At 44.8% G+C, this 14,465-nt stretch overlaps 1 protein-coding gene across 1 annotated transcript in view; it reads right to left on the minus strand.

Annotated features, from left to right (window-relative positions):
* Positions 1-14,465, minus strand: part of CCDC85C (coiled-coil domain containing 85C) — a 112,127-nt gene that overhangs the window by 4,009 nt on the left and 93,653 nt on the right. The window contains exons 4-5 of the mRNA XM_069858824.1: positions 8,194-8,289; positions 1,218-1,316 (exon numbers count right to left, since the gene is read on the minus strand). Of these exons, the coding sequence (XP_069714925.1) occupies positions 1,218-1,316; positions 8,194-8,289 (195 nt within the window). The remainder of the gene's footprint in view (positions 1-1,217; positions 1,317-8,193; positions 8,290-14,465) is intronic.

The following is a 14,465-nucleotide window of genomic DNA, read 5'->3' on the forward strand; positions in this document are numbered from 1 at the left end:
CATACATTTTACCACTGTAGGGCTACAGGGGTAAGCAAGGCTATTTTTTTTTTTAAATAAGAAACTGCAAAGAATGTCATAAGTGCCTTGGCTCTACAAAAAAATTAATTTTTAAAGAAAAAAACAGCTGAAGATACACAAACAGAAATGAGTCCAGTTGGGAGGATGAAGTTACAGCTTTTACCTTTCCCCCTGCATGGCTACAAAGGAATGTGGCATTAAGCAGACAAAATATCCTAAAAAGCAGGCCCTCATTTACTTTGCTCTTGGCTTTGCTTATAGGGATACAGCAACCAAAGTGGAGTGCGTCAGCCCTTGCCAAGGATGCTTGCAGTAAATTTCATTCTGCCAGATGCACTTATGTTCTTCACAGCCCCTTTTGAGGGTTGAAGTGCTTTTTTGACTTTAAATGGAGGGCTAGGCTCCTCTTTGCTGCTGTGAGACACTAAGAGGTGCCACTTGGGCTGACCTCCAACATGGACTTCTGAAAGAGTAGGCTCAACAAGCACCCTCCTCCCCACTATGGGTACTGCTGGCACTGTCAAACAAAACATCCTTGACTCCAGGTGACATGCAGCTTGAGCCACATTCTAACATAAATTCCAAACTCTTTGTCCAAAGCCAAAGTGTGGCCAAGCTGCTTTGAAGCTGGAGGCAGAGCCACAGCAGCGGACATCACAGAACAGAGGTTTGGTACAAACTTTCATCGTACAGGACGTGGCAAGCTCAATTAATAAGTGTGGTTGCCCAACCTGCTGGCAGTGCTAAAAGGACCCTGTACACCATGTTGCTGTTCAGTGGCTTCAGTTTTAAGTATTCTCCTTCTGAATGGCTCAAGCCCATCCAAGCTGTACAGCTTTACAGACAGCAACCAGTTGCTGTTCAGCCCAAACCAAGTCTCTAAGTACACACTGGAGCCAACCGCTAACAGGATTCTCCAAACCAGGGAGAGCCCTTTGCACAGCTCTCAGTGGCTACTCTGCACCCTTGAAGGCAGCAGAGTGGGAACTATCTGCTGAGCAAAGGCTGCTCTGTGCAGTGAACAAGGCGCTCAGGTTACTGATACCCAAAGCAGTGATCAGCAGAGCCTCCATTCTTCCCTTGTGCCTGTGGATCTTGCACCAAACAGGCCTTGTATGCAGCAGACCCCTGCTTCTCCAAACTTCTAACAAAAGACCAAGAAAGAAACCCCTGGAGCCACTGAGAGAAGTTATTACATTGCACATTTCACGAACAATCGCCTTCTCCTTTTCACTCAGGTCTTCTTCATAGTTGTCTTGCATTTGCCTGTCCAAATTTTCATGGACCTCAAGGACCTACAAAAAACAACATTTCAAAAAGCATTAAGCTCCTCAAATAATTGTGCCCCTAACAACGTCATTAAGCTGTATCTAGAGTGACAAAGTTCACAAAGCCCTGAGAGTCAGAGCACTGCAAAGACAGCATGACACCAAGTTGGGCACCTCCATCCTCTCCCTTCCCTGGTGATGACATACCTGTCCCACCACCTGCACGCTGTGGCTGCCACCACAGTCCCAGGGAACCACATGATAATTGGTAGTGAGTTGCCTTGCCCACAAACACATCTCTCCCAGGAAGGCTGCTGGTTGCTGCATCTTCCAGGCAGCTTCCCCAAAGCCAATCCCCCAGCAACCCACGCTCCCTGCATTCTCCTCTTTCACAGGAGCAGAGCTTCTCCACTCCCTTCTACTAAGTCAAGTCATGGGCAACTGTGGTCAACCCAGGACAACAGCTTTTAGTTGTAACAGGGTTTTAGCCATCAGGGAGAGAGGCAAACAAGGGCTGTATCACTGAAAAGCAGAGCATTGCCCACTGTGCAGCTTTAAGTATGTGGTCTCCAAACAGCCATGAACTTCCAGATCTTAAACAAACATGGCCAATCTCGCTCAGCTTTTGGCTGAAAATTGGTTTTAACCTGCTTAGTTTCTCAAGGAAACCCCTCAGAGGCCCATGCTGACAGTGAGTAAGAGTTGGGCTATTAGCTTAGAGCCCTGGGGCTCAAGAGATCCTGATTTGATTCCTGGCTCTTACCCACTCTGTCTTCGCGCTGGATGCATCCAGGTTGTGAAATGGATGGGAACGGGTCAGGGAAAAAAACAGTATTGCCTCCCAGAAGCCTGCATGCTGACTGCAGTCCTCTGAAGGCACCGTAACACTGAGAGCCGAGTGCCGTGGTGAATCTAGGTCACCCTCTCCTTGTGCCACAGATGCCCTCTGAAGATGAAGACAATCACCTCGACTCCCTGAGCTTTACTTTAATCTCCCTTAGCACTGTTTCCACTCACAGGGCATGCCCTGCAAAGGACTGGGAATAGGTGGCCCTTGGCTGGGGCTGGCACACACACAGGTGCCGCCTGCACAACCACCCACACCCACGGCTGCAGCCGTGGCCCCAGGGTAACACAGGGTTCAGTGAATTCAGCTGGTACAAACGCTGATGAATACAGGCCATATCCACATACCCCGGTGTCAAGCCCGTCTGGTCCTTCACAAGCAGCTCCATCACCAGGCCCACGTACATGCCTGCAGCACCCTGCCCACAGGAGCTTCTAGAGTGCGGAATCACCTTTCCTTTCCCTCCTACTCAAACTACGGGGCTTTTCCATTATATTAATGGAAGGAAAACACTGAAAAAAAATGGGAGATGTGGCTGCAAAAGCATAGGAATAGCCTGAAAGGAGCGGGGAAGGATTTGAGACTCTCCAAAGAAGCTCCACTTTGCAGCTCAGAGGGCATCTCCGGCAGGCACTCCCACCTCTGGGAAGAACCAGATTTCCTTGCAGAGACAGAGAACTTACAGCTCCAGCACTGTCCTCCAGACCTGACACATCCAGTGCTCCTGTTCGTGGGCCCTCTACACACCACTCAGTCTGGTGGCTGGGCCACACTTGCAGACTTGCCTTGGGAGGACAAGTAAACGTGCTGTGAAAGCAGTTCAGGACACTGCAAAAAATAGTGGAAACATCCTGCTTGTGACTTATTTTCTTAGATTTCAGAACGATAACATCTGAAAATGGAACAAGTCTGATTTTAAATCTCTTTATTTTAAATAGCACTTGGAGACGTTGCCGTAGCACTGCTCCCCAGGCCACAAATGGCTGGTAAGACACAGCACGGCTATGCGGCTGTTGTGTCCCACCACATGCTGCCCACACTCTGAAGCTCAACAGCAGCTGGGAGCAAGTCCCAGCTCCCCTGTCCCAGCCGGGGCACACATCATCTTGGCGACCCCCACAGAGCACCTCCAGGGAGGCAGTGCTGGCTGTGACCAGGTGGTCACAGAGAAGAAGCTGCCTTTCCTTCCCAGTGGAAACACTGAGCCACAGAAAACGCCCTCCAATGCTTCTGCATATGTTCAGATAGCTCTTCTGGACAGGCCTGTTGCACAGGTCAGGCATATCACAGCACAGGATTGCCTCAAGATTTTACCGCTGCATTTGTGCTGACCTACATACCTCACCCAGGGCTTTCCCCCTGATAAGCGAGGCAGTCAGCTCAGTGTGCAGGGTCAAAGCTCCTGGAATCACCCAACACCGACAAAGAGCACGTGGTCTTATTCACCACGATCCACAAGTGTATAATGCTGTACAGCAGGTGTATTTTCTTGCACCTCCCAGGGAAGTACAGAGCTTGATGCAGCGCAAGGCAGGATTTCATCCTTTGCTGAAGTCAATAGCATCAGCTGCTCCACGAAACGGGATACCAGGGTAGATTATCCCCCAGTCTGCCTCGGCGCAGCAATCCTGTTTTACTCGAACTGTGTTACAAACAAAAATAGGTCATTCTCCTAGGGCCTTTAACCTACTTCTAAAACACATCAGCTTGTTTAACCAACATAGCTGGGACCAATCTTTGCACAAATAAGAATTATCCACATCCTTTCTAACAGAATAGGATGGGCAAGAGGGATGCAAAAATTATGTACATGCTGACAAAGACAGCATCTATTTTTTGCTAAAGAGGAGGGAATTAATTATTGATCCAGCTGGACTCGCACATCAAACTTGCTTGTCTGGAGTCAGTGTGCCTCTGACAGTTGGCTGCAAAGGCAGCAGCCTGCAGGATCACATCCCCAGGTGGAGCACCAGGGCTCCCTGGCTGACAGCTGAGCACTGGTTGTGACAACAGGGCAAGTGTCAAGGACAATCATGGCTCATAGTAGTTAAAGATCACATCAGCTCCAGTTTCTGCTTCCACCAGTCATCAATCTTGTAGGCACAAGAGTCTCAGCAGAGAAAAATAAACTGTTTTTCTATGCCTTGCACTTAAAACTAAAACCGCATTACCTAGTCCAGGAGGTGTGGAAGGGTGGTCTAGCCCTTTTCTTTCAGTGGAAACGTCTTTTAATGGTGTAAACAAGGCAGAGCTGGAACGGAAAGCTGATCAGATGGAAGTTATAGTCGTATTTCATTTCTGAATGACATGGGACTTGTCTACCCTGGAAATCATCCAGGTCCCCAGGCCCACCCCACAACTGGTAGGCACTTGTAAAGATATATTAGCATTTTGAATATGGGAAAGAGGGATTTGGGGGGATAAAACTCAACAGCCTATCCTGGAAAAGCATGCTGGAAAAAACTACAATCTGAAGAGTGAAATAACCTCCTGAAGAAAGACAGGAAGGCCTTTTAGTGCTGACCCAGCTCCAGCCATTCTTGGATCCTGCCAGGCGCTACCCTAGGTGCCTGTTCAGAAGGACCAGGTTAATGTTCCTCCAATTACACCACTCAGGATTATGGACGTGCTTCCACATAAATTGTCTATGGCTCAGCTGAAGTTCAAGGACCGTGGATTCAGTGTGGATCTAAGAAACTTGGGTATATCTACCCTGTCCCCTCCTTTTCACTCTTCATCAAGCTATGCTGACAGCACTTGGCCTTTGCAGACACACTGGCACTATGTGATCTCTCTGGGTAAAACGCCAGCTGGTGAGGGCAGCCTACTCTGTTTGGGCACAGGGCAATTCCCCATGCAGGGGAATAGGGCTGGACCAGGATGTGTTGCAATTCTGCCCGGGGATTCCATCTCCTGGAGACAACTTGCACCTTGCTTTCAAAGAGCACACTGGCTCATCTGGCTTTCTCCCTGCCAATCCATAAACTTTGAGGAACATCTTGGGTATCTTTAGCTCTACTTCGTGACCGCACTGATGTCTGTGACCAAGGCAGTGTCACCTGAAAATCACCCAGTTCATCATATCCACCTCCCTGCTGACTTGCTGTACTGGCCCTGCATGACCATGCACTGCATATTAAAAAAAAAACAAACCTACAAAAAACAAACAAGCCACCGAGGAGTCGGGAAGACTGCCGTAAGTCTTTGGAAGGAAAGTTGAAAGTTAAGGTGTTTCCAAGTGTTTCCATACCAGGAAGCACTCTGTGACTAAGGGTTGCTTTCTGAAGGGTGCAAGACTCACTGATTTTACTGATTTATAGTTCAACTGGCCAAAGCATTGGGTAACACAGCATCCTGATTCAGCAAGGGGACAGTCTACATGCCCTGCTAGGACTTTTACTTATCTTTGCCAAGGCCAAATCCTGTTTTACCCAACATCAGTAGGTGTGATTGATCACCTGCTTGAAGGCTCTGTGCACACAGGAGAGGTCCAGGCTGCTGCTGCAGGGCGAGTTGGGTTACAGGCTAAACATTGTTCTTGTCTCTTCCTCACCTCCTCACGTATTTAGCAGGTTTGCTCAATTCCTAAGAAAAGTACTTTGATGTTCAGTGAGATACTGAGCTGTAGCATATGTACCTTTTATTCTCGTTAGCAAAAACAGCTGTTAGGAGTGCCAACCTGTCATCTTGCTCCTTATTTAGCAGGCACAAATAAATAAAAACTATTTCAGAAGCAAAATCAAAGAAAATCTCTAAACGTGCTCAAGGAAGAATTAACTTATTCTAAATGTCAGGCAACACTAGCCACATAGCTAGCATTCAGTTGCCAGAAAAAGACAAGAAGAAAGCCTCGGTGATGTGACATAGATGGGTGTACTCAGAAGCCCTGCAGATCTGTGCAGAATGCACCTTTGTTTGGGCACAGAACCACCTCCTTAGAGTCACATCACTTTTGGACAGACTTGCATTCAAACAGCCTGCAAGACAAGCAAAATGAACTTCCAACTGTCCTTGCCTTTCCTAATGGTAAGGGGTTAACCTGCTACAGCCATAAGGACTTTACACAACCAAGAAGGGCTTTTTCTAATATCTGCTGTGGTATAGTCAAAGCACAAAGTCTTGTTTGTAGTTCACTCTCCTCTCCTCCTCAGGTGAAGGTCATGAGCTGTATCACAGGCAAGTGAGGGACTAAGCTGGTAGCTGCATCCCTTTTCCCACATGAAGGGGCTGGCACTGGAAAAGCTTCCCAGTCCTGCAGGGTGTAAACAAGATCAACTCCACATACTATAGCCTGCCATGGCCAAAACCACATTATCTTCTACCAGGTCTAAGATTCATGGCTGGAGACCAACAGTCACAATTTCACGGTGACACAAGAGGGGCGGAGAAAAGATTGAGATCACGATCAGTTTCCTCGGTCTGTTCAGTTTCCAGCTGATCCTTGGAAATAGGCCACAGGATGGAAAAATAAGCACTTTCTCACCTCTTGCCACACTGACCTACAGGAGAATCTCCTCCTCACTTTAAACGTGAGAATATTTTTAACCCTAAGTGTGTGAGCAGGACACAACACATGAGATCATTTATGCCCCATGATGAGATGTGTCTGCTATGCCACTTGCTTCCCTTAACCCCAGCTGTGTCACTTCCCAGGATTTTGATGACAGATAAACATACCCCACTGGCCAAATTATGAAATTGCAGAGAAGAATTTCGTCCGGTCCTTCCTAGTGATCACCAAAACTCTGAAGTAGAAGATTATTAATAATACTAATAATATTAATATGTTTCAACTTCCTCTCAATTCCTTTATATGCATCATTGCTCCAGACATCCTAAATCTTATTTCCAGTTTCCAAGAATCTTCCTCATTAATTTTCCAATTGTTTCCATGAACTTATCAAACCACATCTTAAAACCATTTATGTTTCTTGCCTTTTCCCTCAGAATGTGTTCATAATCAATTTACACGTATTTGATCTTTCAACACAAAATATCAATTCTGCTTGATATCACCCCTCACCACCACCTCACCAAATGCAACAAAGAGCAGGTGCAGAAAGGCACAAATGCCACAGTTTGGGAAGAAAAAGCCAACAGCAGTAGCCTGGGCTGCATGAGGGCTTGGATGATTAAATGCAAGTGAAACTGGATTAGTCCAAAGTGTCAGAAAAAACAAAGGTATCTCATGAGTCTGCAATGTTCTGCGAGGCATCCATATGCATATCCATATGCACATACATATAGACAGGAGAAACGTCACCCACAAGTGTAATGCAGCACAGCACAGGGCGGAGCACATCTTCCTGATAGCACAGAACCGTTCATAACAAGCGAAGAAGTAACTCATCAGGAAAACTCAGGACATTTGAGCAATCAAGGCTCTTTGGAAACTAGTAAAAACTGTACTAAAGGTATTTTTTAACCCCTGATGGTGCCAGACACCCTTCTCTTAAGATCCAATAAGAGTTATACAATCTGAGTGTATAAAGCCTCAAGTAAGCTAAAAAAATCACCATTTTCATCTTGAAGGATCTTTTATAATTTAAATTCAAATTTGATCCAAATCAAACCAAACTTGTCTTTCCTTTCATAATTCCTTACACACCATAAATGCATAGAAGATTAACTACTTGAAAAATACTGACACTAAACATCCTCCCAGGATCTATATATGTAGGAACCGTAGGTTTTGTAACCCTTTTAAAGACAGCATCACTGTTGTCATCCAAGAGACCCAGTTTATGCAGGACTGATGAACAGAAAGGGTAACACTAGATACCTGCAGTATCGGCAGGTTTTTTTGGAGGTTTCTCACCCAAAAAAACAGTCATGTATAACCTTGCTTAGCTCCACAACTATTTGAAGCAATGATTATTTATCATGATGCAGGTGCTAGTTACTGATAATCTGCCTGAGTACTAACTTTCTATTTCTAGTTGCTGTTTTCCCACAAGAAAAGCAAATGTCCAGTCCTGCCTCTTTGGTGTTTGTTGCACCACACTGCACTGTACGCACCACACTGCACAGCTGTGTGGGGATCTGCAGCACCCTTACCTTCATGGCATGCACAACAGCCTCTGGTTTCTGACCAACAGGGACATACCCTGCTGCAGGAGAAGACGCAAGATCAGATGTCATTCGAGCTGGTCCCTGTTGAAGTAAGAGAAGATACGCTTTAATTCCCTTTGGGTGATTTAAGCAAGGAAGAAGAAAATAACCCCAAAATTCATGCACTCAAATTTGATCCACTGCAGCCACCTGCAAAGACAGAAGACATCACTACCCCTTCCTTACAGGTCACTTCATTTAATGCCATTTAAGCTTGCAATCAGTCAGTCTAGATGTACTCAGGCAGGAGACCACCCTGCTTTAAAGCTAAATTGAATCAAGAAACATTTTTTGCTCACTTAGGGTACCTTTGTACAAGGACAAGATCAAACAGTTCTCATCCTTCAAGCAAAGGGAGCAATGCAAACAAGATGATTTTCCAGCAAAAAGCAGTCATTTCTAAGAAGCTGCATTCATAAAATAAACAGTTGGCATAACTTCATTGCTTTTCTGGCAACGTTTTCACATAGACATCAAGTACCGATCTTCAGCTACAAAGAAAATTGTGAAGGCAACCTTAAAACAAGCAGATGTCCAAACCTAATGTTGGCTGGGTTTGTTTCCAAAATGCTGGCCGTCCCTCTTGCATGAAGGATCTCATTGGGAAAGACGCTGAAACTACATTTTACAAAAGATTTCTACTGTCCAAACAGACTTATAAGCACTCTTCGTAGGGCTCTCCTTTTTTTAAAGGCATTTGGCTTGGATTATGAAAGAGACAACATCCTTATTCAGTGAGATGCACCCTGCCTGTCCCTAATATTTTTGCATTGCTTTGTAGCAGGGGGAGAAATCAACAATGAAGCCATTGACCAGACTTGTATTTAGTCTTCGCACCCTTTAGGAAACACAAAGAATGATTATACTGGAAGCCTCTGAAAGCAAATTAGGATGGCAGAGCGGCATGTAGCACCATCACAGGAATGCTTTCACATACAACACACGAGGCACTCCATTCTCATCTTTTCCACATTTAAAAACGCAGCATGTTTTACGCTTCATCTCACCACTTTGACTTCTAAGCCAAGGCCAGCAAGCTAGTCATGCCAGAAAGGAGGACAAACAGAGGAGCTCTTCACCACCTCTCGTTCTTCCAAACATTTTAAGTTGTGGGGGCCTTTTTACTAGTAGAAGTGTCCATGTGCATACATTAAAGAAAAAAGATGGGCCAATATATTAGGCTACAGACAAAAATAGTATGAAAGGCATGGAGCCTTTCACGCCTAGGCAGTGATCTCAGAAAAGGGAAAATTAGACTTTAATATCTCCACAAAAATTCTCAAAGGAAATTTAACAGACTGTCACAGCACAGAGACCAAGAGACACTCACAGGCTGGGCATGGTTCTGGACCTGCTGGCAGAGGGTCACAGCTTGCTGGATCTGTGGCCATGTGGGGACATGTCCTGAGCTACCTTGTCCATAACCTCACAGAGAAAAGGCAGAGCAAATTGGGTCTAGTCAGCCTACAGCTGCGACTTAAGACTGCAAAACGGGTTACAAATTTCTCACAGGGCTGGTATATGCAACAGAATCCTTCCAGAATCAGCCTCCCACAGAGGTCAAAGACACCAATACATGCATAGTTCCTCTGTCTTCATCGTGTAAACTGCCTTCTTTCCACAAATGACCAAGATCATGACAACTAAAAGCATTCAGGAGTTTGTAGCCATGAACCACATTTGATATGGATCTTCCCCCATGGCCTTCCTTAGAAGTAACACAAGAAATACCAAGCAGAAGTCTAACATCCAATATTTACTCTGAGTTGAGAGTAATCTGCTAAAGTAAAAGGAATTCTGCTGAATCCTGCTGCTAACAACATTTAAATATACTTTTCTTACCAAACTAGAGTAGATCATGAGGTCTCCTGTATGACAGGCAGCAGCAGCTTCTCCTCACAAAACTGTAGTCACTAATGAGCTACAAAGCATTTCCATGATCATAATCACTCTCAAAATTAGTACAGAATACAAATGAAACCAGAATGATTAGCGAGAAATGTTTTGTAAAGAGCTTGATCATACTTAACTGATCACCATACTGACAAGATAAAAGTCATCCTGCAAGCACAGTGATGCACTGGATATATCATATCACACAAAAAAACATTCGAAGGGTCACCTTCCTTCTCATATGAGTGGCTGAAATTCGGCAAGGGCAATCAACTGAGCTCCACCTGGACACATGTACAGAATTTGACTGAAGAAGAGAAAAATAATGGTAAAGAATGCAGCAAAGGAAGTAGATCCAAAACTTGCTATCAGGATTGCAGTAACAGATGACTTCATTTCTAAAACAGGCATGATCCTTGATCCTTGGCTTGGAAGCCAAAACCCTCAGCCAACTGAAACAGATGTCCAAATTGCTGAGTGCAATCATGAGCAATGGTGAGCGCACCAAACAACCACGCCACTCGCCCACTATGCTCAAGACACAGACCTCCCCAGCAGGTGAAGTTGTTACTACAAAAGGTCAAATATGAAGAAAGTGGGGGAGGAAGTACGGATCTTGCCAACATCCCCACTCTTCGCAACTGTAGGATGCAACAAGTAGATATAACCACACTGCTAAGGGTGGCTAAATAAAATATTTAATATTAATGTTAAATATTTAATATTACTACTATTAGATCATTTTTAAGGTCCTTTCCAACTCAAAGTATTCTATAATATTTATCACTACACTTAGTGCTTTTTCTGCAGTTGTACCCTCAGAAAAGGCTTTTTCCAGATACACAGAGAGTCTGAGTTTTATAAAGGGGGTAGGTGCTTTGTTCCCATTGATTTCAGTGTAGTCTGTATTAAAAAAAAAAAAGTTTCAGCCAAACTCCTATCAGCTTCCCGCATGGAGGCATATGTAAAGGAGGCCAGAAAAGGGGGGCTTGTAGTCAGCAAGGAAAGAAATGACAACATATCCAGCAGGATGCATGGCCAGCCTTTGGAGGATGGAGGAGAGGAAGATGGGCAGAGTTCACCAACAGCATTAGCTGACGGGGAGGAAATGGAAGGAATTGGAGATAAGGTCAAGGTTGCTGGACTGGAAACATGCCAACTGTGGGAAAGAAGGGAGGGAATGGGAAGAAAGGGGAGGATGTGCATTTTACCCAGCAGGAAACCAGTTGAGATGAAATGCCGGGGAGGGGGAACCAAAGACAGAAGACTGGAAGAAGGGCAAGAGGGCAGAAGGGAGGGGGAAGTCTCAAGATGTCAAGCCTTAAGGTAAGGTAGTAGCTGAAATCACACAGATGGACGAAAATCCTCATGCCTAAAATAGATATATTTGGAAACCGTGAGAGTAAGAACTACCATAGCTGCACCCCCCAGCACTCTAACTCAGCTACTCTGAGGGCCTCCATCACTGCAGAAACCTATGTCCATACCGCTCCCTATAGCTGACATTTTCACAGTCACGGGAACATGACTGACTCGGCACCCTGACAGTCAATAATAGCAAGGGTAATCTGGTTACATACTAAGAAGCAGAAATTGTCCATATAGGTAAAAGCAATGCAGTGTGTTTTGGGGCATGCATCACTCTCAATTTCCTCTCCCTGTCTGGTTTTGTCAAACACGCACTCTCTGGACACCTGGCATTTTCATTTGCTAAGTTTTCATATAATTTGGCAGCTCAGAGATGGTTCACTCTCCGTCCTCAGACACGTGATTGAGGTGTCACATAACTTTATCAATGAATAGTACTGAAAGACTGCTCAGAAGTCACCAAAAAGGACACCATTATATTTATAATAAAGATGTTGAGAAATATAATTTTGATCATTTTTCTAGTTTACTGCTGCTGAGGCTGATCTTCAGCAGAATGAGAAGCTGAGTTATTTCAAAATGCAAAGTTTCGTATTCTCTTTGTCCCCAACCAAACAACAGGGGCCAGAATGGAAGTTAGTTTGTATAACTCATCACTTATACAAGGAACGTGTAATTCAAAAAGAAAACAACTGTACATTTATGTTGTGGCGTCAAATGGTCACCTGGGTAGAATTACATCACACATTGCTTTGTGTGTCATTCACAGCCAGAGTTACACTGCTAAAAGAAAGATCTGCTCAGGAACAAGATTATCAGCCTAACTTGGGGGTGGGGGGGTGGGGAAGAGGTGGGGCTTTAAGTTATATATCTGATGTATTGGAGTTCCCAAGTGGTTGGAGGAATCACTTTATCTTCCCTATGCACAGGTTTTGTTGACCACTGCACCTCTGAGACCCAGAGACCCTTCTCCAAGATATCTTTAAAAAGCAAATGTTCCAGGGAACCAAAAGCTGTGGAGCTGTGTGTGATGCATCCAATGCTTCCTAGGTAAGGTGGTGCTTTCACTGCTCTGCAAACCACTGTGGAATTTCAGAGCATTCAAGACTGCTGTAACATGGATCTCTTATGAGTTCAGCCCTGAAAAGAACAGCCCCATCTCTGTTCCTGGGACAGTTCTGGGACTCCAGTGTCCTGGGAGGTTCCTGATGATGCTCTTCTGCATCCCTCATGGGAGGTAAGTACACACATACTCAGCCCTGCTCCCAGTGGGGAAAGCATGACAAGAACTATTCCTTTGCTGTCTCTGTGCAGACAGCAGTACTGAAGCACCACTGAACATATTTCCCTTTCAGCCCTCACCTTCTCCTCCATTTCAAGCAGATCAGCACTGGATATTTGCGGGTGTGTGTGATGGGACCAGTGTACTTCTCAGAGCTTACTGTCCCCATGTAACATCAGACCCCTCCCCATCCTACCAGCCTCAAACGTGTATGCTCAAATCACAAATACACTAAAGAAGCCCAGTTCTGTTCAAGACCCTCACAGAAACCTCTCACCAGAGCCTGCAGGGCTTGTGATTCAATCTCCAAATCTGCAAGGAGATTCACAGTCCAGTTTCATTAATAAACTAAGAAAAGAGAGAGGAACTCTGCAGTCTTCCATGTCAGAGCACCCTTGAAGAAATATACTACACACAAGGGATAAATCCCTCAGTTCTCTATCTGCTAACAATGAGCTTGACCTGGTGACAGTCTCAGGTCCAAAGCAGAAAACAAATCCAATCAAACTAGCCCCATGCACTGCCCCAGCCCAGAACCCAAAGACCATTAGCAAAGCAACAGCACTTATGTGGGAAAGAAAACAAGAAGACCACAAATACTGCTAATATCCTTTTAAATCTGACACCAAAAAATGAAGAGCAGAGGTCTCAGCCTGCAGCTGCTGGAGAACGTCTGCTGCAGTGTACTGATCCATGGTGACATTGCCAGTGTCTAGGACCACGTTGCCTGGTAAGTCCTTGCTGGCTCTATCTGGTTGCATGGGACGCAATCCAGCACAGATGCTGGCAAGCACTGTGCTCAATATTCCATTCCTACATGTTTGGAGGAACAAAATTAATAGGACTCTCTGTAACAGGGCATGCTGGGAACTCTTGATAATGACACACCTCCACAGAGGCAAAATATGGCTTAAAATATGAACATTTCTTAAGAACAGTGGGAATGCTTTGGAACCAAAGAAGAAAAGAGCCTAAACGGGGATGACAGGTGTCTGCTCTTTTAGAGGTTTTTAGGTTGGAAATCTCAAAAAGGAACAAAGAAATTGCAATAAACAATTTCTCCTTGATTCCTCCAGGGATCGGAAAAGACATGAGACCTTGGTCCTGCCATCAGTTTTCAATCTCTTTCTGCTCAATTATATTCTGTCTTTTAATGACATCCTCTCCTACCTCAGCTCTGAGAGAGTTATTCCTGATTTGCAGAAATACTGCAAAAGACTAAGTTTCAAAGCCCAGAGGAAAACATCACGCTGATTTTACTTCACCTAACAGTCACAGCCCAGGCACTGACGATGCTTCAGATCAACGTGGAACGTGCAAGCGAGCATTAATGCTTCTGAACCTCACATCTGCTCCTTGTTTTCTATTATTTTTTGTCTACAATTTCAAAAAACAAGAAGACATTTAGGATTCAAACCCGATTAAATAAACCACATTTTTCTAATGGCATACCTCAAACAACATTCAAGTTAAATGGAGTCATATCAGACACTGAGAAGGTTTTATTGCCAAGACAGAACAAGGAAAATTACATTACAGGCAAGCACTGCCAGACAATTCACAATAAAATTCCCAGGCACATCTATTTCTCTCGTGGTGGTTTGGTTTGCAGCCTGCTTATCCAGGTTTGAATTATATTTGGGCTGTTCCTTAGCACCCATCACCATCCATGTGT

This window comes from Phaenicophaeus curvirostris, chromosome 5 (genome assembly GCF_032191515.1).
Source record: "Phaenicophaeus curvirostris isolate KB17595 chromosome 5, BPBGC_Pcur_1.0, whole genome shotgun sequence".
NCBI lineage: Eukaryota > Metazoa > Chordata > Aves > Cuculiformes > Cuculidae > Phaenicophaeus > Phaenicophaeus curvirostris.